The sequence below is a fragment of the Geotrypetes seraphini genome, chromosome 4 (assembly GCF_902459505.1).
Source record: "Geotrypetes seraphini chromosome 4, aGeoSer1.1, whole genome shotgun sequence".
Lineage (NCBI taxonomy): Eukaryota > Metazoa > Chordata > Amphibia > Gymnophiona > Dermophiidae > Geotrypetes > Geotrypetes seraphini.
In genome coordinates this window covers 52,147,294-52,170,715 of record NC_047087.1, presented here as the reverse complement: position 1 = coordinate 52,170,715, position 23,422 = coordinate 52,147,294, and the positions used below count along the sequence as shown (strand labels likewise).

At 46.6% G+C, this 23,422-nt stretch overlaps 1 protein-coding gene across 1 annotated transcript in view; it reads right to left on the bottom strand.

The window, feature by feature from the left end:
- Window positions 1-4,088: 4,088 nt before the first annotated feature.
- C4H16orf78 (chromosome 4 C16orf78 homolog) overlaps window positions 4,089-23,422 on the bottom strand; it is a 35,760-nt gene continuing 16,426 nt past the window's right edge. The window contains exons 3-5 of the mRNA XM_033942893.1: window positions 12,753-12,903; window positions 9,068-9,467; window positions 4,089-4,349 (exon numbers count right to left, since the gene is read on the bottom strand). Of these exons, the coding sequence (XP_033798784.1) occupies window positions 4,196-4,349; window positions 9,068-9,467; window positions 12,753-12,903 (705 nt within the window). The 3' untranslated portion in view covers window positions 4,089-4,195. The remainder of the gene's footprint in view (window positions 4,350-9,067; window positions 9,468-12,752; window positions 12,904-23,422) is intronic.

Below are 23,422 nucleotides of genomic sequence, written 5' to 3'. Positions count from 1 at the left end.
TGCAGGAACTCATCTTCACGTCCAGGTGAGCTACCTCCCTGTCACCGCCCCATCCCTGCAGGAACTCATCTTCCCATCCAGGTGAGCTTCCTCCCTGTCCCTGCCCCATCCCTGCAGGAACTCATCTTCCCATCTAGGTGAGCTACCTCCCTGCCCCTGCCCCATCCCTGCAGGAACTCATCTTCCCGTCTAGGTGAACTACCTCTCTGTCCCTGCCCCATCCCTGCAGGAACTCATCTTCACGTCCAGGTGCCGGTTAGAGAATCTTGCCTAATCCCTTGCCATCAGCTGATCGCAGCAAGGAAATCCTCCTGTTGCGATCAGCTGAGCGGCTGCAGCAAGGAACCCCTCCCTGCGAAGTCCCCTGACATGAGGGATGCCTACTCCCTCCTGTCGGAACCGCTGACGCCCCCCGGCAATGTCCCCTGGCATGAGGGATGCCCACTCCCTCCTGTCGGAACCACTGACACTCCCCCCCCATGAAGTCCCCCGGCAGGAGGGATGCCTGCTCCCTCCAGTGTAGGCATCTTGCTTCAGGGTTGCTTGTGCGTCCCGATTGGTTGCTAGATGCTTATCGCTGCCTATCAGGGCCTGATTCTATAATTGTCACCTAAGTGGCCAGTGCCTAGAAAAATGGCGCCAGCTGCATGCCAATCACACTTAGGCGCAATTTACAGAATTGCTGCTAGCAGCACCTAAATAAAAACTTAGGTGCCTGAAAATATAGACCAGAGTTTTAAAAGCCTACGTTTCAGGCACCTAAGTTTTTGGAGAATCAAACTTAGCAGCACCTAAGTCACACTCTGCCCATAGAAATACCCACTTAGGCATTAGGCACTGGTAAACCCCATGAAACAGGCACCTATCTTTTATACAGTCAGATAGGCGCCGATCGCCCAATTAAATATTTTTTAAACCAATTATTGAGGTTATTAAGGGTATAATGCCAATTAAGAGGTCCTTTTATTATGATGCGCCAACTGCTAAGGCATCCATTATATTCTATGGGCGACAGCATTTAGCACGTACTAATCTTTAGCGCACGCTACATTGGTTAGCGCACCTTAATAAAAGGACCCCTAAGTTAGGTGTCTAAGAGGCGCCTAACTTTAGGCACCCTGTATAGAATCAGCCCCTTAGGGGGTCAATATTCTACAGGTGAAATTGTCCATTCGCTCCAGCCCAGGCAGACTCCATGATAAAAAAAATGGCTGCTGTGACCTGTAGTGGCATTTGGAGGACTACTACTTTACTGTAAGTCAGTTGCTAGGCCCAGGGAGTCCTGCTATGTGTGTGGAGCTGCTGGAGGAGACTTGTTCATGGGGGGGGGAGGGGAGAGAGAAGAAGGGAGGCACTGTTCCTTGGAAGGGGGGAAGGGAGGGGAGAGGCCAGGCAGCTTTGGGCTGGTACCTGAAAGTTATACATGTGCAGTGCTATATAGTAACTAAGGGCCTCTTTTACAAAGCCACAGTAGCGATGCTGCCGCAGTAAATCTAATCTAATCTAATCTTTGGTGTATATACAGGGTCATCTCCCAGTGGAGCTCAACTCGGTTCACATGAAATTAAGACTAGAGTACATAGCAGAAAACATAGGAGAAGGAAGAACTAATTAAAAACTAAAGTATATAATAAAAGCATAAGAAAAATAACTATAATATTATCATTTCGTTGAGGCTGTAGTTAAACCATTTAAAAATTGCGAGAACAACAAAGTTTTCAGGAATTTACGAAATAATTGCAGCTGGCCTAAAAGCCTAATGGAGTCAGGAAGTTCATTCCAGATCTCTACAAACTTGAAAACAAAAGATCGACTGAGCTTTCCAGTCGATTTAATTCCCTTAAAGGAAGGGAAAGCTCATTTGTATCTTTGTGTGTTTCTCAAATGGCAAAGTCTAAGGGTATTCCAACATAAGTGGACAAAAGGATCAAATATTCCATAGAGAAGCTTGAAGATTATGCATGCGCATTTAAACTGGATCCTAAAGCGAACTGGGAGCCAGTGAAGCTTTATCAACAAAGGGGAAACATGATCATGCTTTCGTTTCCCAAAAATGAGCTTAGCTGCAGTATAGGAATTAAACAGCCTTTGGGCATTTAGCGCGGCAGCATCGCTGTTGTAAAAGAAGCCCTAATTAAAAGTTTAAAGAAGTATAGGATAACATTTGTTACTATTACTGAATGAATAATTTCACCAATTTTCTATACTTTTACCTAGTTGCATCTGATGCTTTCAGTTAAAAGTATAAGCAGAAGGGAGATGTAAACGACAATTCCTCAGTAAACCGAATGTAACAGCAAAACTGGGAACGGGATTCGCTATTACAAAAACAGTGGATCGTCTCATCTTTAAATTTTGCGATTCGGTGGAATTGCTTGTGTTTGAACTGGTTACTTAGGGCTCCTTTTAGTAAGGTGCGCTAGCGTTTTTAGCGCACGCTGCCCCCCGCGCTATGTGTGAAAACTAACGCCGGCTCAATGGTTAGCATCTAGCGTGTGCGGCAATGCAGCGCACGCTAAAACCGCTAGCGCAGCTTAGTAAAAGGAGCCCTTGGTCTCCAGACAAACAGAACAGTGATGAGTTAGGCAAAAAAAAAATCCACATAGAACTTACACACTAAATGGTGAAACCTTGTCCAGGACCACGGTGGAACGTGATTTAGGAGTGATCATTAGCACTGATATGAAGGCTGCCAATCATGTGGAGAAGGCTTCGTCCAAGGCAAGACAAATGATGGGCTGCATCCGTAGGGATTTTGTCAGCAGAAAACCTGAAGTCATAATGCCACTGGTGAGACCTCATCTCGAGTATTGTGTTCAATTCTGGAGACCACACTACCGGAAAGATGTGTTGAGAGTTGAGTCGGTTCAGCGAATGGCTACCAGGATGGTCTTGGGGCTCAGGGATCTCACGTATGAAGAAAGGTTAAAAAAACTGCGGATGTACTCACTGGAGGAGTGAAGAGAGAGGGGGGACATGATTGAGACCTTTAAGTATATCACGGGGCGCATAGAGGTGAAAGATGATATCTTCAGTCTTACAGGGCCCTCGATAACCAGAGGACACTCGCTGAAAATCAGGGGAGGGAAATTTCAAGGTGATGCTAGAAAGAACTTCTTCACCGAAAGGGTGGTTGATCATTGGAACGAGCTGCCTCAGCAGGTGATTGAGGCCAACAGCGTGTCAGATTTTAAGAGAAAATGGGATATTCAGTGGGATCTATAGGGGAGTAAGAATCAGGGAGTGGGTCATTGGTATGGGCAGACTCGATGGGCTGTGGCCCTTTTCTGCCGTCAATTTCTATGTTTCTATGTTTAAAGCGGAGATGAAGCTGAAGCAGGTAGAGAATCTTGGCGAACAGACCTTGTAGTCATGGGACTTGTACTTTTATTCAAAAAGTATTATGGGGTCCTTTTACTAAAGCACTAACCGATTTAGCACCCGCTAAAGATTAGAACATGCTAAATGATAAGGCGCCCATTATATTCTATGAGCGCCTTAGCATTTAGCGCTTGCTCAATCGATTAGCGCGCCTTAGTAAAAGGACCCCTATATTAGGCAAAAACTTACTTTAACATAAGTACATTTCTAATGTGTTCTTTACCATACTTTTGACTTTTAGTTAAATATTAAAACATACATTTATTTTTACTTAAGTACTTTGATCTAATACTTTGAACAACACTGTGTGTGTGGAGGCTTTTATTTCAGTGCCAGCACCTGCATAGCTAACTCGCCAAAGTTAAGACTGTTATTTATCCTTTCCAACATATCTGGCTAGCTGTGATTATTGCCAGCACCCACATTAATCCTAACCTCTCTTCCACTCTGCTTCTGGAATGCCCAGTCTCTGCCCGGACTGCACATCCACAGCCTCCAGGAATATCCAGCAGCACTGCCCAGTTAAATGCCACTGAATATCTGCTGGTAGCTTAAATCACGTGGAATATCCACCCCTGTATTAACTCTTCATAAGTTTAAAGAAAGACTTGTAACCTCTAAAACAAAAGGCTTTTATTAGCTCACTCCTCATCCTACTGAAATTGATGTGTTTTATGTAACCCGTTTCCAAATTAAATGCCCTGTTTTTAAGGCTTAGGATGAGCAGACTGGCATGAAGGAAGTCCATAGGGAGACAGATGAAACTGATGATTCTAGGAATTACTTATTGGTAAGCAAGGTGAGCAAAGGAGAGCTACAGGGATATATTGGTATGGCTTGAAGGTGAAATAACTGTGTGGATGTCTATTTCAGACTCTTTCATGTGTGGATGAATGTCTACATGAACGCCAGACTCCTTACACAAATTCATCAAAGTTGAAATGTTGGTGTCTGATAAACGCAGGTACCTGTGTATGCATAAAAAACAAAACATGGAAATATATTAGGTAGATGCCATACTGTACATAAGTTATTCTAATATCTATGTATATATATCTCTACTAGTATTTTAGCCTGTTACATTAACGGGTGCTAGAATATATGTCTGTCTTTATTTCCGTCTCTCTCTCTCTCTCTCTGTCCTGCTGTCTTTCTTTCTGTCTGTCTCTCTCCCTGGCCCCCTTTGTCTGTCTGTCTTTCTGTGTCCCTCCCTGTCCCTGTGTCTTTCTTCTTTTCTTTCTGTCTCCCTTCCTCCTGCTGGTGGTAGAATATATGTCTGTCTTTCTTTCTGTCTCTCTCCTTCCCTGGCCCCCTTTGTCTGTCTGTCTGTCTTTCTGTCTCTCTCCCTGCCCCTGTCTCTGTGTCTTTCTTCCTATCTCCTTCCCTACTTCCCTGTCCAGCAGCCACAGCATTCCCTCTCCCTCCATTTACCGCGAGAGGAGCCTGCACGGACCTAACAGCCCGAGCCCTCAGCAGTGTAACTTCCCGGCGGCCCCTCTCACGATCGCCGCCTTCTCCGACGCAGGAGCGGCTCGTGAGAGGAGCCGCTGCAGCGTCTTTAAAGTTAAAAAAGAAACTTTGGCCCGGCTCCGTGCTCGGCCACCGCGGCCTGCAGCCACCGACAGCCACGGCCTACAGCCGCCGACAGCCGCCGCACCGACATCCACCTTGAAGAGAGAGATTTGTGCGCTTGCGCACTCCTACCTGCGGTGCCCTACAGCACATGGAAAACGGAACACGCGGTGGGAGTGCGCATGCGCAGCTAAGGCCTTTATTATATTAGACTAGCTGATGCCCCGGCGTTGCACGGGTATTTAATTATAGCAATAACACTGTAAATGGATTCAAATAAAGATACTTTATAGTGGTGAATGAAATTATTTTTTTACAGCTTTATAAAAAGTACAATATTCAAATTATAAAGTGAAATATTTGACAAAATGAATACAATACAACTAACACAAAACTTGATTATAAACAACATTTTTAGTTTCACCTCCAGGAGCAAGAACATATACATTCTTGGGTGAACCCATCTTTGAGCAAGCAACATAGAGTTGTCCATGGGAAAAACAGGGGGATCTTAAATCCACTCCACAGTATGTAATAGTCTGTCCTTGTGATTTGTTGATTGTGATAGAGAATGCAAGTCTCACTGGAATTTGCAATCTCTTAAACTGAAAAGGAAGATCTGTTGGAATAAGTGGTATCCGCGGGATAAATACGGTTTCACCTTGTCCCTTTCCGGTTAAGATAGTCACTTCAATTACATTGGCCAGTAACCTCTTTACACAAAGCTTTGTGCCATTGCAAAGTTTTGGTGGGTCAAGGTTGCTAAGTAAAATAACTGGAGATCCCACAGCTTTTTACATTTTTTCCATTGAATTGAATGGGTGAAATCTGATTTTCTGTTTATAGCTCCGCCCACGTGTGCAGGTGGGCCGCGAGACCCCCAGAACATATCACCCCAGGTAGTGAGGGATCTGCATACCAAGTTTCGTTCAAATCGGTCCCACAGCTTTTTACATTTTTTCCATTGACTTGAATGGGTGAAATTTGATTTTCTGTTTGTAGCTCCGCCCACGTGTGCAGGTGGGCCGCGAGACCCCCAGAACATATCACCCCAGGTAGTGAGGGAACTGCATACCAAGTTTCGTTCAAATCGGTCCCACAGCTTTTTACATTTTTTCCATTGACTTGAATGGGTGAAATCTGATTTTCTGTTTGTAGCTCCGCCCATGTGTGCAGGTGGGCCACGAGACCCCCAGAACATATCACCTCAGGTAGTGAGGGATCTGCATACCAAGTTTCGTTCAAATCGGTCCCACAGCTTTTTACATTTTTTCCATTGACTTGAATGGGTGAAATCTGATTTTCTGTTTGTAGCTCCGCCCACGTGTACAGGTGGGCCACGAGACCCCTAGAACATATCACCCCAGGTAGTGAGGGATCTGCATACCAAGTTTCGTTCAAATCGGTCCCACAGCTTTTTACATTTTTTCCATTGACTTGAATGGGTGAAATCTGATTTTCTGTTTGTAGCTCCGCCCACATGTGCAGGTGGGCCGCGAGACCCCCAGAACATATCACCCCAGGTAGTGAGGGATCTGCATACCAAGTTTCGTTCAAATCGGTCCCACAGCTTTTTACATTTTTTCCATTGACTTGAATGGGTGAAATCTGATTTTCTGTTTGTAGCTCCGCCTACGTGTGCAGGTGGGCTGCGATACCCCCAGAACATATCACCCCAGGTAGTGAGGGATCTGCATACCAAGTTTCGTTCAAATCGGTCAAGCCGTTTTTGCGTGATCGCGGCGCATACACACACACATACATACACACATACATACCTCCGATTTTATATATATAGATATCTATATCTATCTATCTATATATCTCATAACTGAATAAAAGTTTCAAGTGTTATTTAAAATTTGATTCAAACGCTTATATTTCTAAGCGATGTACATCAATAAAAAATGGGGGTCACATAAAACATACATGTCTGGACTCACTAAAAAACTACACTGAGTTGAAACATAGTGAGAAAAAGGGAGGAACTACTGTTTTTATAGGCCAGGAGACATTTAAGGGGAAAACAAAAGGAGGGTTCAATAAATTCATAGAAAAAGTGAAGTTAAGAAGGTGTAAAGTGGAAGGAGGCATCTAAATATTACTGGCACCCTAGTCATAGCTTTCTGAGGGATCCTTGAAGAGAAAACTTTTGAGAGAACCTTTAAATCTATGTAATACAGTCTCCTCCCTAAGGTAGAGATGGGTAAGGAGTTCCAAAGTTGGGGGACTGAGAAAATCGCGGTGCATCTCATGTTGATGTCCTTCAAGGAGGGAGTGGATAGAAGGTGTTGCTCGTTTGATACGAGACACAAATTGTTGACATAATAAAAATAAGCTCAATATCCAAAGCTAGTTATACTATACATTCACCAGCAATCATGAACATAGAACTGCTTATCCATGGAATTTCACACCTTAGATCAGTGGTTCCCAAACCTGTCCTGGAGGACCCCCAGGCCAGTCGGGTTTTCAAGATAGCCCTAATGAATATGCATGACAGAGATTTGCATATAATGGAGATGCCAGGAATGCAGATCTGCTCCATGCTAGGGCTGTCTTGAAAACCCAACTGGCCTGGGGGTCCTTCAGGACAGGTTTGGGAACCACTGCCCTAGATGGATAGCAACAGGCCCAGACTCTGAACAGCCCAACATTATTTCTGTAAGGAAGGGGCAGAGAGAGGGTGGAGCAAAGGTAGAATAACATTTGCTTAGTTTAGGCCCGCTAAATGGATAGTGCTGGCACAATGACCACGCTTAAACCGGGCACCATCCCAGTTCAAATTTTACCCCAATATAAGAAAAGAAATTGCTGGAAGCTGTTTTAATGCTCCTTTTGAAACAGAGCACACATAAATTGTTGGAAGCTTTGCAATTGGACATAGGGGCATAGTTATCAATGGGGATTATTGTTAAGACGTGGCATTTGGGACCAGACCCTGTAAATGGCACCCAAATGGGCACTGAAAAAAATTTATATACCACTTATAACCTAAGTGATTTACATTAAGGTACTCAAGCATTTTTTTCTTATCTGTCCTGGCAGGCTCACACTCTGCCTAATGCACCTGGGGCAATGGGGGATTAAGTGACTTTCCCAGGGTCACAAGGAGCAGCGTGGGATTTGAACCCACAACCTCAGGGTGCTGAGGCTGTGGCTCTAACCACTGCACCACACACTCCCACAAAATGGGCGCTAAGGGCCAGATTCTATAAATGGTGCCTAACCACGCCTAATTTTTAGGCCCCGGTCTATGTGTTTGTCAATCAACCGCTAGGTGCCACTTATAGGGATATATTTAAGGCCTGATTCTATAAATGGCGCCTAACTCAGTGGGCGCCTAGGAAAACAGCACCTACTACATGTCATTCAAAGATAAGCACCATTTGTAGAATCATGCCAAGCAGCACCTAAATCAAATTAGGTACCAGTAGGCATCTATAACTAGGCACCAGTACATTAGGTCAGGGTTTTCTTGGTTTACTACTGACACCTAGCGGCTTCTACCCAGAAACTAGGCATGGGTAGTGGGCAGAGTTTAGGCATGGATTGCCAGTATTGTAGACCAAGGGGTGGACTTGGGAGGGGGAGGGCAATGCATTCCTCTCTTCCCCTCCCCTCTCTTTTCCCTCCTGAAGTCCCTTTTCCCTTTGCTGTCAGGGATGCTCTGAGCATGTGGGAGATGTCCTGGCATACTGCTCAGGGCCAGAAACAAGCAGGGGGGTATGTGTGTGGCAGCAGTCTATTTGGCTGGTAGGTTCCCTTTATTTGTTTCATTGGCGCCATCTCTATAGGTGCTGTGGATTCCTCAGCAATCCCAATGTCAGCCAACTGATCTGCCTCTCATACCATCAGACCTCTATCCGCTCTCAGTTGTTATGGGTCCATGAGAATGTGATGAGAAAATCAGACAGTTGTGTGCAATTGGGAATCAGGAGCAACCCGTGCAACACACCCCTTGCTCTCCTGAGGCAGGAGAAGCAATGGATGGGGTGCAACATTGGCTCCCCCACCTTCCTTGGCTGCAACTCCTGCACTTAGATCGCTATGGTCATATCAGGAATGTTCAAGCCCCCGTGGAGTTATTGTTTCCCCATATAGTTTTCATTACCTGCATCTCAACATTTCTTCTGGTTTGATATTGGGGAGACTTTGGTCTTGCTTGGATTTGGTCTCTTCCTCCTGGGCTTTTATGAGCAGCTCTTTTATTCTTCTTTCAAAAGCTGGGAATTCAAATATGATGTCATATAACTGAGATTTATCACTGGAGAATTTATCTCCAACTGATGATAGCTTCTGCAAAGAAGGGAATATGGAAATAGCTTCTTGGATTGAAATATTGCCGGGATCTTGCATAACACTCCTTAGATTGTTTTTCCGGACAAAGCTTGAAGTTCTCTGAAGGACATAAGTGTTACTAAGTCTTGCGGCATCAGGAGGCTTAGGTGCAGTTGCACTCATGGATAAATCCACGCCACTGAAAGGCATAAAACTCTTAAGTTTCTTTTTATCTAGAAAAAAAAACCCAACCCAGATAATTAACCCACTTGTCATTCCATTTCTCAAAGATGCACACATTTTCCTCCAAATTCTGTATATGGTGCCTTAAATTGCGTACTCAAATTGGTACACACATCTGATCTGTGGGCACAACTTAATTGATTAATTGGCCTAATTAGTGCCACAATTAAGACCCAGTAATTGATGCAAATTGGCACTAGTTAAAAGTTACATATATAACTTGGAAAGTGCAGTTCTATAAAAAGTATGCACCAGTTCCAGTGCCAGAATTTGAAAAGGGTGCATGGCCAGAGAGAGGCAGGGGTGGATCCGGTGACGGGATAATCGCGCGCCAGACGCCAGCGCGCCGACAATTCGGCGGAAGACAGAAGCGCGCGGGGAAAAAAATAATTTTTAAAGAGCTCTGACTGGGGGTTTGGGGTGGCAACCCCCCCACTTTATTGGTTAGTTTTTGTGCTGCCGTTGCGGGGGAGTGTGGGGGGTGAAACCCCCCACATTATAAAGAAAATGGAACTTTTTCCAAAAAAAAATCAGAAAAGTTCCGTTTTTGCTATAATGGAGGTTTCCAACCCCCCAAACTCCCCTCCAACAGCAGCGCGAACACTAACCAATAAAGTGGGGGGGTTGCCACCCCAAACCCCCTGTCGGAGCTCTTTAAAAATTACTTTTTCCCCCGCGCGCTTCTGTCATGCGCCGAATTGTCGGCGCTAGATTGTCAGCACACTGACGTCTTGCGCTCCACTGTCTATGAACCGGTGGATCCTGGGCATTCCTAAAAGTTGTGTGCATTGTTATAGAATATGTCTGCTTTGTGCACAACTTGGTTGCAGGTATTTAGACCTGGTTTTAGCTGGCCTAAATGGGTGTGTCTAAGAGTTATTTGATGCACTGGCACTTAGCTGGAATGAGAAGGCATATGATGAAGTTAAGATATGATAGGCTCCGGAGTAATCTAAGGAAATACTTTTTTACAGAAAGGGTGATAGATGTGTGGAACAGTCTACTGGAGGAAGTAGTGGAGACAGAGATTGTGTCTGAATTCAAGAAGGCGTGGGATAGGCACGTGGGATATCGTAGAGGAAGAGATAATGGTTACTGCTGATGGGCAAATTGGATGGGCCATTTGGCCTCTCTCTGCCATCGTGTTTCTAAAATAAATAGAAGAGGGAATGATGTAGAAGGGGTTACTTCTTACAGTTTGTTTTGTTATGAAGATTATGTGAAATTTTCTATTTTTGTTTTATTGTAATCCGCCTAGGTTGTAGGTGGAAAATAAAGTTTTAAAATAAATACATAAATTCTTAGGATAAGCAACATAAAATATATTTTATTACTTGGGATCTAGCTAGGTACTTGGGACCTAAGTTGGCCACTGTTGGAAACAGGATATTGGACTTGATGGACCTCACCACTCCAACAAGTAAACCCCACCCACTCCAACAAGTAACTCCCCACCCCTATACCCCAATTGGAATACACCCCTATCCTGGTCTACCTGAACTCCCTGGTGGTCCAGCTAGGCTAAAGGGGTAGAATTGAACTCTGCTCAATCCTGGTCCTAGTGACTGCATTGTAAAAATGGCCAGTGCGACCTCTAGTGGTAGTCTCATGGTGCTAGTGGTAGCATTTTGAGACTACCACTAGAGGTCATGGCAGCAATTGTAAATATGGAGTCACTAGGAGCAGAAGCAAGTGAAGTTCACTCCTGTCCCTATTGCCCAGCTGGATCACCAGGGAGTTCAGGTAGGCCTGGGAGCTGGGGGCTATCCTGATTGGGAGAATGAAGGGATGTTTACTTGTCAGGAGTTGGCAGAAACAATCAGACTTTGCTGGAATGGGGTGGGGGGAGGACATCAAACCATGTGCCAGTCAGTACCAGAAAGTATGTGGGTGCTGGCTGATAGTGCTTGCACTGGGCAGCTCCTTAATTTTGCAGTGGCGTCTATACATGCCGACGCCATTATAGGCAGTAGTTCCCATAGTCTACATGGAGCACTAGTCCTAGAGAGGACGACTTTGTATTGACACGGGTAAAATTGAACTTTCTGTCAATCGGTTACTAGATGTTAAATGTAGTTAAAATATGTCTTGCTATAACTGATTTTCTTGATCTCCTGACGAAGCCAAGGGCAAAATGGGCCTCGTTGGGATCACGATTACATTGAAGTTTCATTGCTATTCAAAGCTAAGTGCCACATTTACAATATTTATAGAATATTTATGACATTTATTGTTTTAATATGATAATACAATGAATTAAGTTGGAGGTGGTGATCGACCCATTATTGAAAACAAAATCCCCTGAATGGATCAGCTTAGGCTGCTGTATAATGAGTTGGGGTATGAATTTCTGAGGTCTCACCACAAGTGATAAAAGAAGTCTCATATTTTGAGTAAAGGCTCAGTCTTACTATTCCTCCAGTATTTAATAAATAATGGTTTGTGATTTTTGATATTAATATTTCACCCCACATTTTTGTAGTTTATCATTTTTGATTTTCTAATGGGGATTGTATCGTTTTTGATTTTGTGGTTGATAGTGCTAGCACCCATATAGCTAACCTGGCAAAACTAGGACTGCTTTTTATGTGACCCCCCCCATGCCCTTTTAGCTTTGCTGGTGCTGGCACTGAATATTGCCAGCATCACATAACTCCAGCTCCTTCTCAGTAATTCCCCTGACCTACTAGGAATGTTGCAATATCAGTGGCCAGGCAGGCACAAGTGATTTCAGCAGGCTCTCCTGCCTGTTTAAATCACTTTGAATGACAACCCTATTAATTTCAATGCTATGTCAGTGCTTAAATAATCACAGATATACATGTATGTACATACAGAGACAGTAGACTCATAGTAGATAATAGAACTGTACACGAGAGAAGGAAATACGTTTCTTGCAGACACATCAAAACCAGTACTAGGGATATAGCATACAACATTTCTAAGTATAATAAAGGTATCTAAAGATTTGATTCAACAGTGCCTTTACCACAGATACTGGATGGGAGAAAAGCCATAGTGAATGAAGCTCCAATTACCCCTCCAATTATCCCTTGGCTTTGAGAATGATCTCCCAATCCAGTGGCTACAAAATAGTGTTAGTCTTGTCATTTAGATTCACGATGTTATAGCAATGGCGCCTGGAGGGAATTCTGCTCTCGACAGAATCAGAATGGCACTAATTATAGTAATAAGGAAAATGGATAACCCATTTAAGAAACCAGCACGTAAATCAAATCTCATAAAAATGTCATTTATGTTGACGTATCACCTACCACAATTGATTCTTTTTGTTGGTTGCCGCAGAAAGCTTGAAAACTTGGGCAGATGGTCGGAGAACTGGCTCCCTGCAGTTTCAGCAGAGTCTTTTGCCGAGCTGTGTAATGCTTGCTCGCATGTCTTCTGCACTGAAATGGGGCTGAATGGCTTGTTAGAAAGAAAATAAATTACATTAGGTTTGTATTGCCTAGATTCGTTTGCAAAGATGAACACAGGTTTCATTATCCAATTCAACACAATACACTGTCTAAAAGGAAAAAAAAAAAACCACCCCCCAAACATTCTACTTAAAAAAGAATTGAGGGAACAACCAATTTTTTTATTTTTTTTTTTTACATTGCTGCTAGAAAAAAAAGCCAAAAAACCTGTGGCATTGTTTTGTAAATAGGCCAGTTCTCAGTGGGGTTAAAAAAAAAATCTTATTCTAGGCCTGTGGAAAATTCCCTAGGAATCTATTTATTAAGCTGTGCTATGCACTTAACATGGAAATTAGAGGGGGAAAGGGATTGGGAGGGACTTGTATATTGCCTTTTTGTAGTTACACAACCACACTCAAAGCGGTTTACATATTTTGTACTTGGGGCAATGGAGGACTAAGTGACTTGCCCGGGGTCACAAAGATCAGCCCTGGGATTTGATCCCACAATCTCTGGGTGCAGAGGCAGCAGCTCTACCAATAGGCCAGTCCTCATCTCAGAGCACACTAGATCATTAGCTCCCCCCACCCTCAGTTCTATAAATGCACATTGTTCTGCCATGCATATGCAACTCAATTGGCTAACTAGCTAATTAACATCAATAATTGGGCGCTAACAATTATTATTAGCGTTCATCAGCAACATTTTTGGATTGTACATTCATCTTGCTAAGTGCTACTCTAAAGGGGGCAGGGCCAAAGGAGGGCCATGGGCGGATCAAAGGCATTTACTAACATAGAAACATGACGACAGATAAAGGCCAATCTGCAGCATCACTATCTCCTCCTCTCCCTATTGGCATTGTGATGTCATAGAACTCTAGATGCCCTCTCATTGTAGAGTTTCCTTTCAAATGAAGGAGACTCGACTCGTGCGCATTTACATCACGTAGGTATTTAAACGTCTCTATCATATATCCCCTCTCCCGCCTTTCCTCCAAAGTATACAGATTGCGATATGCTAGTATTACTGAATACCAGGGGATCCATGCTTAACTTATGCACAGCTCCTAATTTTATGCTCAATATTTCTCTTAAGCTTCTAAATGTTGGAGCCTAAAAAGCGGTTCATAGACAAAATTTTACGAGACAACGGCGCGCAGACAACTGAGCGCAACGTTGACGGCGCGCCGAAGAAAAGCACTATTTTAAAGGGTTCCGATGGGGGGGTGTTGGTGGGGAACCCCCCTATTTTACTTAACAGACATCGCGCTGGCGTTGTGGGGGGTTTGGGGGGTTGTAACCCCCCTCATTATACTTAAAACCAAACTTTTTGCCTGTTTTTTAGGGAAAAAGTTCAGTTTTAAGTATAATTTGTGGGGTTACAACCCCCCAAACCCCCCCACAACGCCAGCGCAATGTCTGTTAAGTAAAGTGGGGGGGAGTTCCCCCCCACACACCCCCGTCGGAGCCCTTTAAAATAGTGCTTTTCTTTGGCGCGCCGTCAACCTTGCGCTCAGTTGTCGGCGCGCCGTTGTCTCACGCGATTTAGTCCCGTCACCCTAAAAAGCAGGCGAAATCAGGGGAAGATTTAAGGTAGGGGAAAAAGTTAAGAGCTTAGCATTGATTACTCTTGAATCCAGGGACAGCAGAATGCCTTTTTGTTTCGGGGTGCCCAAGCTTTGCCCCAGACCCCGCTCCCATAACAATAGTAATAATTGTAATGTCTTACATTTGTATTTCATATACACACAATATAATCTTATTAACAATATATGATGGTAACCACAAAATTAAACTACACAAAGCACACTGACTGGGGTTATCAGACGTCCGGAGCTCCCTGGACGTTTCCTCCTTTTGGAGGACATGTCGGGGGGTCCGGACTGCTTTTTAAAACCTGGCACTTTGGGTTTTGAAAAGCTTCCAGCTAGCAGCGTCACACCAGCGCATGTGCAGATGTCCCCCGACAAGCGAACAGGTTGAGGGGTGTGTGGCTGGGGGCATGGCTGGGAGCAGAACAGAGTATGACTAGGGCCGAACAGGATGGGGCTGGGTAGAACTGGGCGGGCCTGGGTCCGGATTTTCGTTACGGAAAATCTGGTAACCCTAATACTGACACATCTGCATCCCTTAATGCAATGTTCTGAAAAGGGGTTTTCCCTCTCTCTCTCTCTCTCTCATTCTTAAAGCAGCTAATACAGGAAAGCTAATCTAGCCCAGTATCCCGTCTCCAAAGAGGCCAATCCAGGTCACAAATACCTGGTAAAAAACCCAAACCCGGCTCAGGGTTGAAATGCCCACAAAAAGAACAGGCGTCGGGAGTTCTTTATTATATCAACGTTAACGGTGGCAGATTCCACCTTATAACAAGCTATGTGTTGCCTTCCTTTCTTTCAAATATTAGCTTTTTTGCACATAATTTATTTATATTTAAGAGATTTTTTAGGCATATGTACGTCTTAGGCACATGGACTTTAGTTTATCACATACATTCACACCCATATATTTCTCTTTATATTCTCCCTGGAAAAGCGGAGACTTAGAGGAGACATGATAGAAACCTTCAAAATCATGAAGGGCATAGAGAAGGTAGATAAGGACAAATTCTTCAGGCTGTGGGGAGCCACAAGCACAAGGGGGCACTCGGAGAAATTGAAAAAGGACAGGTTTAGAACAAATGCTAGGAAGTTCTTTTTCACTCAGAGGGTGGTGGACACATCAGTGGCGTACCTAGGGTATGTGGCACCCGGGGCCCATCATTTTTTGACACCCCCCCCATGTAAAAAAATATTTTTTGTAATGACCATGAAACGGAATAAATGGTCAGAATAGAAACAGGCAGTGAAAATTTTCTTATATTCCAAACATAACATAACATAAATTATGTCTGAATTGTCCTGACATCAGAAGTACATATGGAGTAGTTGCAGGTGATGCTTGGGACAGTTCTGATTGTGTTAGTTCGGTTTTATGTGTTTTTTGAATAGAAGGGTTTTTATTTCTTTTTGAAGGTTTTGCAGTCTGTGGTCGATGTTAATTGGTTGTAGAGTTGGGGGTCGAGTGTTGCAGCTTGAATGGCTAGGAGGTTGTCGAACAGTTTTTTCTTTTGACGTTTTTGGTTGGAGGATGTGTGAATGGTGCGTGAGTTCTCCTATGTCTGTTTGAAGTGGATTGAATTATTTAGCTGAAGAAATTAGTTACCCCCTCATCCCACACACATTAATTCTCTTCCATTTTTGTTCACATTATAAAAAACACTGATAAGTTCCCAGAAAAAAAATACATTAAAATAAGAAGTGAAAACAAAGGCCCCTACAGATGAGAACATAACATAAGAATAGCCTAACTGGGTCAGACCAATGGTCCATCATGCCCAGTAGCCCATTCTCATGGTAGCCAATCCAGGACACTAATACCTGGTCAAAACCCAAAGAGTAGCAACATTCCATGCTACCGATCCAGGGCAAGCAGACACTTCCCCCATGTCTTAATAACAAATTATGGACTTTTCCTCCAGGAATTTGTCCAAATCTTTCTTAAAACCAGCTACACTATCTGCTTTTACCATAACTTCTGGTCACTTCATTTTTAAGTTTAGATCTTTCATTTCAAACAGAGACCTTGCTAGATGTCAAATACAGCACAAGGTAACTTCACATGGACTTAGCTGTGCAGGAAATGTGAATCTCCTCATACACCTACCATATAGTGCAAAAATGTGCAAAGGTCTGTTTTTTTCTTTCGATCACTACATAGCCTAATGCCACACAAGCAGCGCTGTTACAAACATATTCTGTAGGTCAATGCTAAGGATAACAAAGTTTCCTTCCTTGGACCAGAAGGAGATACTGATAAACCACGGGAAGAGATCCCAAAACAACACCCAAAGACCCACTCAGTGTGTGAACCAGTTGAGTGGAGTGGACTAACTGGGGGGTGGAAATGGGCCCGGAGTTTGCTCAGCAGAATTTCCCAGACCACCTCTTCCTCTCAACACATTGACACGCTGCCACCACCACCACTAGAAACACCTCACTGGGTAGGCCAGCTATGCTATAAACTTTATAAAACACATTATTATATTTTCTTATAAAGCACATATTTTAACTGAACTCTCTGACATCCTCAGCCTTTCCATTCACAAAAATAGAAGGAAGAAAAGTTCCCATTTCCTGCTGTCTCATGTCCCCGGCCTATACAATATTTTTTTTCTGCAGACCCTTCAAAAGTCTGACCAAATCCTCGTTTCACTTGCATTATAAAGTACTGAGGATGCCATCTCTCCTCAATCCCAGGTCCTAAAGTCTAAGACAGTAGCGCAAACTAATGCTGCCAGATTCAGGAAAAAAAATTTCGATTCGATTCAGCCTATTGAATTGGTTTTTCAATTCGATTTTCCTGCCCAGTTGGGTGATTTTTTTCAAAACTCCTGGTGGGTTTTATAGTTTTTTCACCCCTTTTGGCTTCTCCTAACCATACTGGCGCTGTGGTGTAAATAAAATAAAGAAACAAAAAGGACTTTTCCTCTCTCTGTTAAATCCTAGCTCACGTTTGCAGTCCAACACCAGCTCTGGAAGGATACACATTTCAAATCTGACATATTATAATCACAAAACAGAAAATAAAATTAATTTTTCTACCTTTTGTTGTATGGTTATATTTCAAATCTTGTTGGTCCAAGGCTCTGGTTTTCTTCTGATAACTTACTTGCCAGGGTCTCCTTCTTTCTTCTTTCTGCGTGCTAACCATCCATCTGCCAACTCTGTCCTCCCTTTCTATTTCCCTTCCCTCCCCAGGAAGTCTGGTATCTTTCCTTTTTTTCATCTCCCTCCACAGATCCACCTTTTCTTAACTACCCTTTCATCCGGCATCTCTCCCTCCTTCCCCACCACCCCAGAGTCCACCATCTCTCCCTTTCTTTTCCCAATTACCCTCCTATCCAGTATCTCTATCCCTCCTCCACACCATCCCTTGTGTCCAATTTCTCTCCCTTTCTGTTCCTTCCCTCCCTAAATCCCATGGTCCATCATCTCTCTCCCTCTCCTCTATTTTCAGACCCATTATTTATTCCTCCTCCCCCCAAAGTTTGGCATATGCACGTCTCTTTGAACACCCCCTTCCCTCCATGGTACTTATAAACCAGGGTCCCCCCCAAAGCCTGTCCTCCCCTTAAAGTTCTGCCTGTCCCCCCTTGAAGGCCTGCACCCCCCTTGAAGGCCTGTCCCATCCCCTTGTAGGCCTGTCCCCCCTTGAAGGCCTGTCCCTCCCCCTTGTAGGCCTGTCCCCCCCTTGAAGGCCTGCTTGCCTGTCCCCCCCTTGAAGGCCTGTCCCCCCCTTGAAGGCCTGCCTGCCTGTCCCCCCCCCTTGAAGGCCTGTCCCCCCTCTTGAAAGTCTGCACCCCCCCGAAGGCCTGTCCCCCCCTTGAAGGCCTGTCCCACCCCCTTGTAGGCCTGCCTGCCTGTCCCCCCTTGAAGGCCTGTCCCCCCTTGAAGGCCTGCACTCCCTTGAAGGTCTGCACCCCCCCTGAAGGCCTGTACCCTCCCCGAAGGCCTGCACCCCCCTTGAAGGCCTGTCCCACCCCCTTGTAGGCCTGCCTGCCTGTCCCCCCTTGAAGGCCTGTCCCCCCTTGAAGGCCTGCACTCCCTTGAAGGTCTGCACCCCCCCCTGAAGGCCTGCACCCCCCCGAAGGCCTGCACCCCCCTTGAAGGCCTGTCACACCCCCTTGTAGGCCTGTCCCCCCCTTGTAGGCCTGTCCCCCCCTTGAAGGGCTGCCTGCCTGTCCCCCCATTGAAGGCCTGTCCCCCCCTTGAAGGCCTGCACCCCCTTGAAGGTCTGCACCCCCCCCGAAGTCCTGCACCCCCCGAAGGCCTGCACCCCCCCAAAGGCCTGTCCCCCCTTGAAGGCCTGTCCCACCCCCTTGTAGGCCTGTCCCACCCCCTTGTAGGCCTGCCTGCCCCCCCTTGAAGGCCTGCCTGCCCCCCCTTGAAGGCCTGTCCCTCCCCCTTGAAGGTCTGAACACCCCCCCGAAGGCCTTTCCCCCCCCTTGAAGGCCTGCCTCCCCCCTTGAAGGCTTGCCTGCCCCCCCCTGAAGGCCTGTCCCCCCCCTTGAAGGCCTGCCTGCCTGCCCGCCCGCCCCACCCCGAAGGACCGCTCGCCCCCCTAGCCTCCCCGCACCACCTATGAAGCAGCACTACCTATGCTCCTGGCCTTGCCATTCAGTTCCCCCACCACCACCCCCGAAGGACCTCTCACCCCACTGACCTTCCTGCACCACCTATGAAGTAGCCGCAGCAGGATCGCGACGTCAGCTATCCCTGCGCTGCTTAGGCGCTGCTTCCTGCGCCGTGGTCCCGCCCCTCCTCTGATGTCAGAGGAGGGGCGGAACCGCGGCGCAGGAAGCAGCGCCCAAGCAGCTCAGGGATCGCTGACGTCGCAATCCTGCTGCGGGCTGCTTCACAGGTGGTACAGGAAGGTCAGTGGGGCGAGCGGTCCTTCGGGGTGGGGGGGACTGAACGGCAAGGCCGGGATCACCCCCTAAGGGCTGGCACCCGGGGCGGACCGCCCCTCCCGCCCCCCCCTTGGTACGCCACTGGGACACATGGAACGCGCTCCTGGAGGCTGTGATAAGCCAGAGCACGCTACAGGGGTTCAAGGAGGGTCTAGATAGGTTCCTAAAAGAAAAGGGGATTGAGGGGTACAGATAGAAGCAGAGGTAGGTTATAGGATTAGTCAGAAACCACTTCACAGGTCATGGACCTGATGGGCCACCGCGGGAGTGGACCGCTGGGCGCGATGGTCCTCTGGTCTGACTCAGTGGAGGCAACTTCTTATGTTCTTATCAATTGAGTCTTTTATACCTTAAGGTTAAGAAATGCCTTCACCAGATCAGACCGAGGTCCATCAAGTCCGGTGATCCGCTCACGCGGCGGCCCAATTAGGTTCTCCTTTTTGGAGACCTGAAATTACCGTATCCCCCAATATGATTTGCAAGAAGGTGTATATCCAACTTGCGCTTGAAACCCAGAAGAGTAGTCTCTGCCACAACATCCTCCGGAAGAGAATTCCAAGCGTCCACCACTCGTTGTGTGAAACAAAACTTCCTGACATTTATCCTGAACCTGCTGCCACCCAGTTTCAGGCTGTGACCTCTTGTCCGTGTCACATATGAAAATGTTAGTAATGCTGCTTCTTGGTCTATTTTATCAAATCCTTTTAATATTCTAAAAGTCTCTATCAAATCGCCTCTCAGTCTTCTCCTCTCGAGTGTAAATAGTCCCAGTTTCCTGAGGCGTTCTTCGTAGCTAAAATTCTCCATTCCTTTGACTAGTTTCGTGGCTCGCCTTTGCACCCTCCGTTTTTTAGGCACATCCACTTTAGAAAGCTTTCCAATGCTATAAATTTATCAAATTTTAATATAATATGAATTTATCACATTAAGATGAATTATTAGTTTAAGCTTTTTCAACAAACCGGTTTATTTATTTATTTCTTTAAAAAGTACATCTAATATAATAAAATGCTAGGCCGCGCATGCGCACTAAAAAAAACGTGTTCCCTGATCCGTCCCGAAAACACGAGTGCGCATGCGCACGTTTTATGTCATCACCTACTCTCCACCTCGCGCCACCGATCACTGTCACCACCTGCTCTCCAGCTCGCGCCACCGATCACTGTTCCTCCTGCACCATGCCACGCCAGGCATGTCCGCCGCCGACCTCAAACTCCTGGGGGCCGCCGGTGCTGTGCTGAGGTCCCGCCTCCCGCTTCCGCCCTACACGGCGCCGCCAGACCAGGCCCTACACTGAGATCCGCGATCAGGGTTGCCATGGAAACCCTGCCGCAGCCTCGCGGCTAAGTAGGGGGACAACAATCGCGCTTATGTTCAAGCCGCCGCCACGACTCCTCTCTCGAACCGCACCAGGATCGAGAGAGGAGCTGCGGCGGGGACTTGAGCATAAGCGCCATTGTTGTCCCCTACCTGCCCAACATAGCTGCAACCAGTGTACTCCAGCAAAGCACAGCCGCCATGACATCACACTCTCCCATACCGTCACGGCCAACCCGGACTGCTGCAGCATCACAAAACCCCTACCGTGTCACTAATGGCAGCACTCCACTCCAAAACACAACCCCCCCCAAATCCAAAGACAGGGAAGAAGGGAGGGAACGGAGTAACCAACTGCACTCCCGAAAGACGGGGAGGGTGAAAAATCAACTTCCAAACATGACCGTGCGCGACTAAGGCCGAAACAACCATAGCGAGGCTGCGGCGGCCTTCCTCACCCGGCTCACATTTAATCCAAATAAACAACCGGGGCTGCCTAAAGAAACAAACTTTCACGGTGCTTGGCCCGCAAAACAATTCCTGCCGTTCCCGAAATTTACCCCACCGTTCCTTCCCTTCCTCCATCAGGTACAGTTCATCTCCGCCTATGTTAAAAGGAGCTGCTTTGAAATTGGAGCCCTGCCGCCACCGTAACACGTTCCCTCTGCCGCGGTCCCATATGTCAGAGAATGGGCGGGACCAAGGCAGAGGGGAACGTGCTACGGCAGTGGCAGGCCTCCGATTTCGACGCGGCTCCTTTTAACATTGGTGGATTCACTGCACCTGATGGAGGGAGGGAAGGAAAGGTGGTTGGACGCTGTTGAGCCCCTCTTTAGCCTCAGACCCTCTCCTAACTGCTCCCTCCTGTCTCAGACCACTGGAGCACCTGATGGAGGGAGGGAAGGAAAGGTGGTTGAGTGCTGTTGAGCCCCTCTTTGCCCTCAGACCCTCTCCTAACTGCTCCCTCCTGTCTCAGACCACTGGGGGGAGGTGCCTGTCTTCAGCTGCAGGGATGGAGGGAGGGAAGAAGAAAGAAGGGGCCCTGGCAAGCCAGTTATCAAAAGCCAACCATAGCCTGGGACCCCTACATGATATGAATAATGACCAGACAACAAAAGGTAAGAAAAATAATTTTATTTTCTGTTTTGTGATTACAATATGTCAGATTTTAAATGTGTCTTGAGGGAGGCTGCCGCTGCGGCTTTGCACAGAGGGGCACCATTTTCGTGGGAGCCGGCCTTCGGAGAGGCATGGGACGCGGGGACGGATTGCGGAGGGGCTGCCGCTGCGAAGGGCTTTGGAGGGGGAGCCAGCCAGACCGCGAGTGTGGGGACGTTGTAAGCGCGGATTGGTCAAGGAGCCGCCGCTGCCGAGGCTTTGAAATTGCTCTCCCACTGTCACTCCCTCCCGCCCCATCTCTGCCTCTGCCCCTGCCCAGGTTCAAAAGCAGGAGACATCTAGCACCCGTTAAACTAACGGGCTTAAACACTAGTATTATAATAATAAAGTTACTCACAATAATAATAATAGTTAATTAAAATTAGTGATAACAATAATTTCAGGGAATAAAACTAAGGGCTCCTTTTATCAAGCCACGCTTGCGGTGTTAGCGCGTCGGACATTTCATCACGCGCTAACCCCTGCGGCCGGCTAAAAAACTAACGCCTGCTCAATGCAAGCGTTGGCGGCTAGTGCGGCAGATGTTTAACGCGCAGTATTACGCGCGTTAAACCCCTACCGCAGCTTGATAAAAGGACCCCTAAGTAGATTACTGTATTTTCACGCATATAATGCGCGCGTTATACACGATTTTACAAACCGAGTATAACCATGCACGTTATATTCGTGAGCACGTTGTACAAATTTTTTTTTACATAGTTTCCCCCCCCCCCCGACATCCGATTCACCCCACAGGACCGCTTGCAGCCCCAGCCCGAAGGACCGCTCGCACTCGCACCCACACCCCCACCCTGACGGACCGCCCACACCCCCATAGCCTCCCACCCCCCCCATCATGGAGAAGTTGCCTACCGTTGTCCTGCTGCTTCCTCTGCCGGCGGTCCTGCCCCTTCTCTGAGCCCTGCGTCTGCGCTGCTTCTTCTTCTGGCGGTCCCGCCCTTTCTCTGACGTCAGAGGAGGCTGTGGGGGTGCGCGCGGTCCTTCATGGTGGGGGTGCGGGTGCAAGTGCGAGTGCGAGTGCGAGTGGTCCTTCGGGGTTGGGGTGCGAGCGGTCTTGTGGGGGGGTGAATCGGACGTCGGGGGGGCATCAGGCTTTCAGGGTGGGGACAGGACTTCAAGGGGGGACAGGACTTCAAGGGGGATAGGAGAGTCGGGGCGGGCGAAAGGAGAGTCGGGGCGGCGAGAGGAGAGTCGGGGCGGCCAGAGGAGAGTTGGGGCGGTTGAAAGGAGAGTTGGGCGGCAACGGGAGAGTCGGGGCGGCATGCGTGGTATACGGGTGTGCACGCTATATAACAATTTATTTACATAAATTACAGTTTCCCGTGCGCTATACCCGTGTGCGCGTTTTACACGGGTGCGTGGTATATGAGTGAAAATACGGTAATATTTTTTTGGTAGGGGGTGGTGGACATAGATGATTATAACAATATACAAGACAGGAACTTGCAATGGTATATATCATAAGAGGTTCCAAAGACTGAAGTCTGTATAATTTATGATATGTCCACCACTGTTTTCTTTAA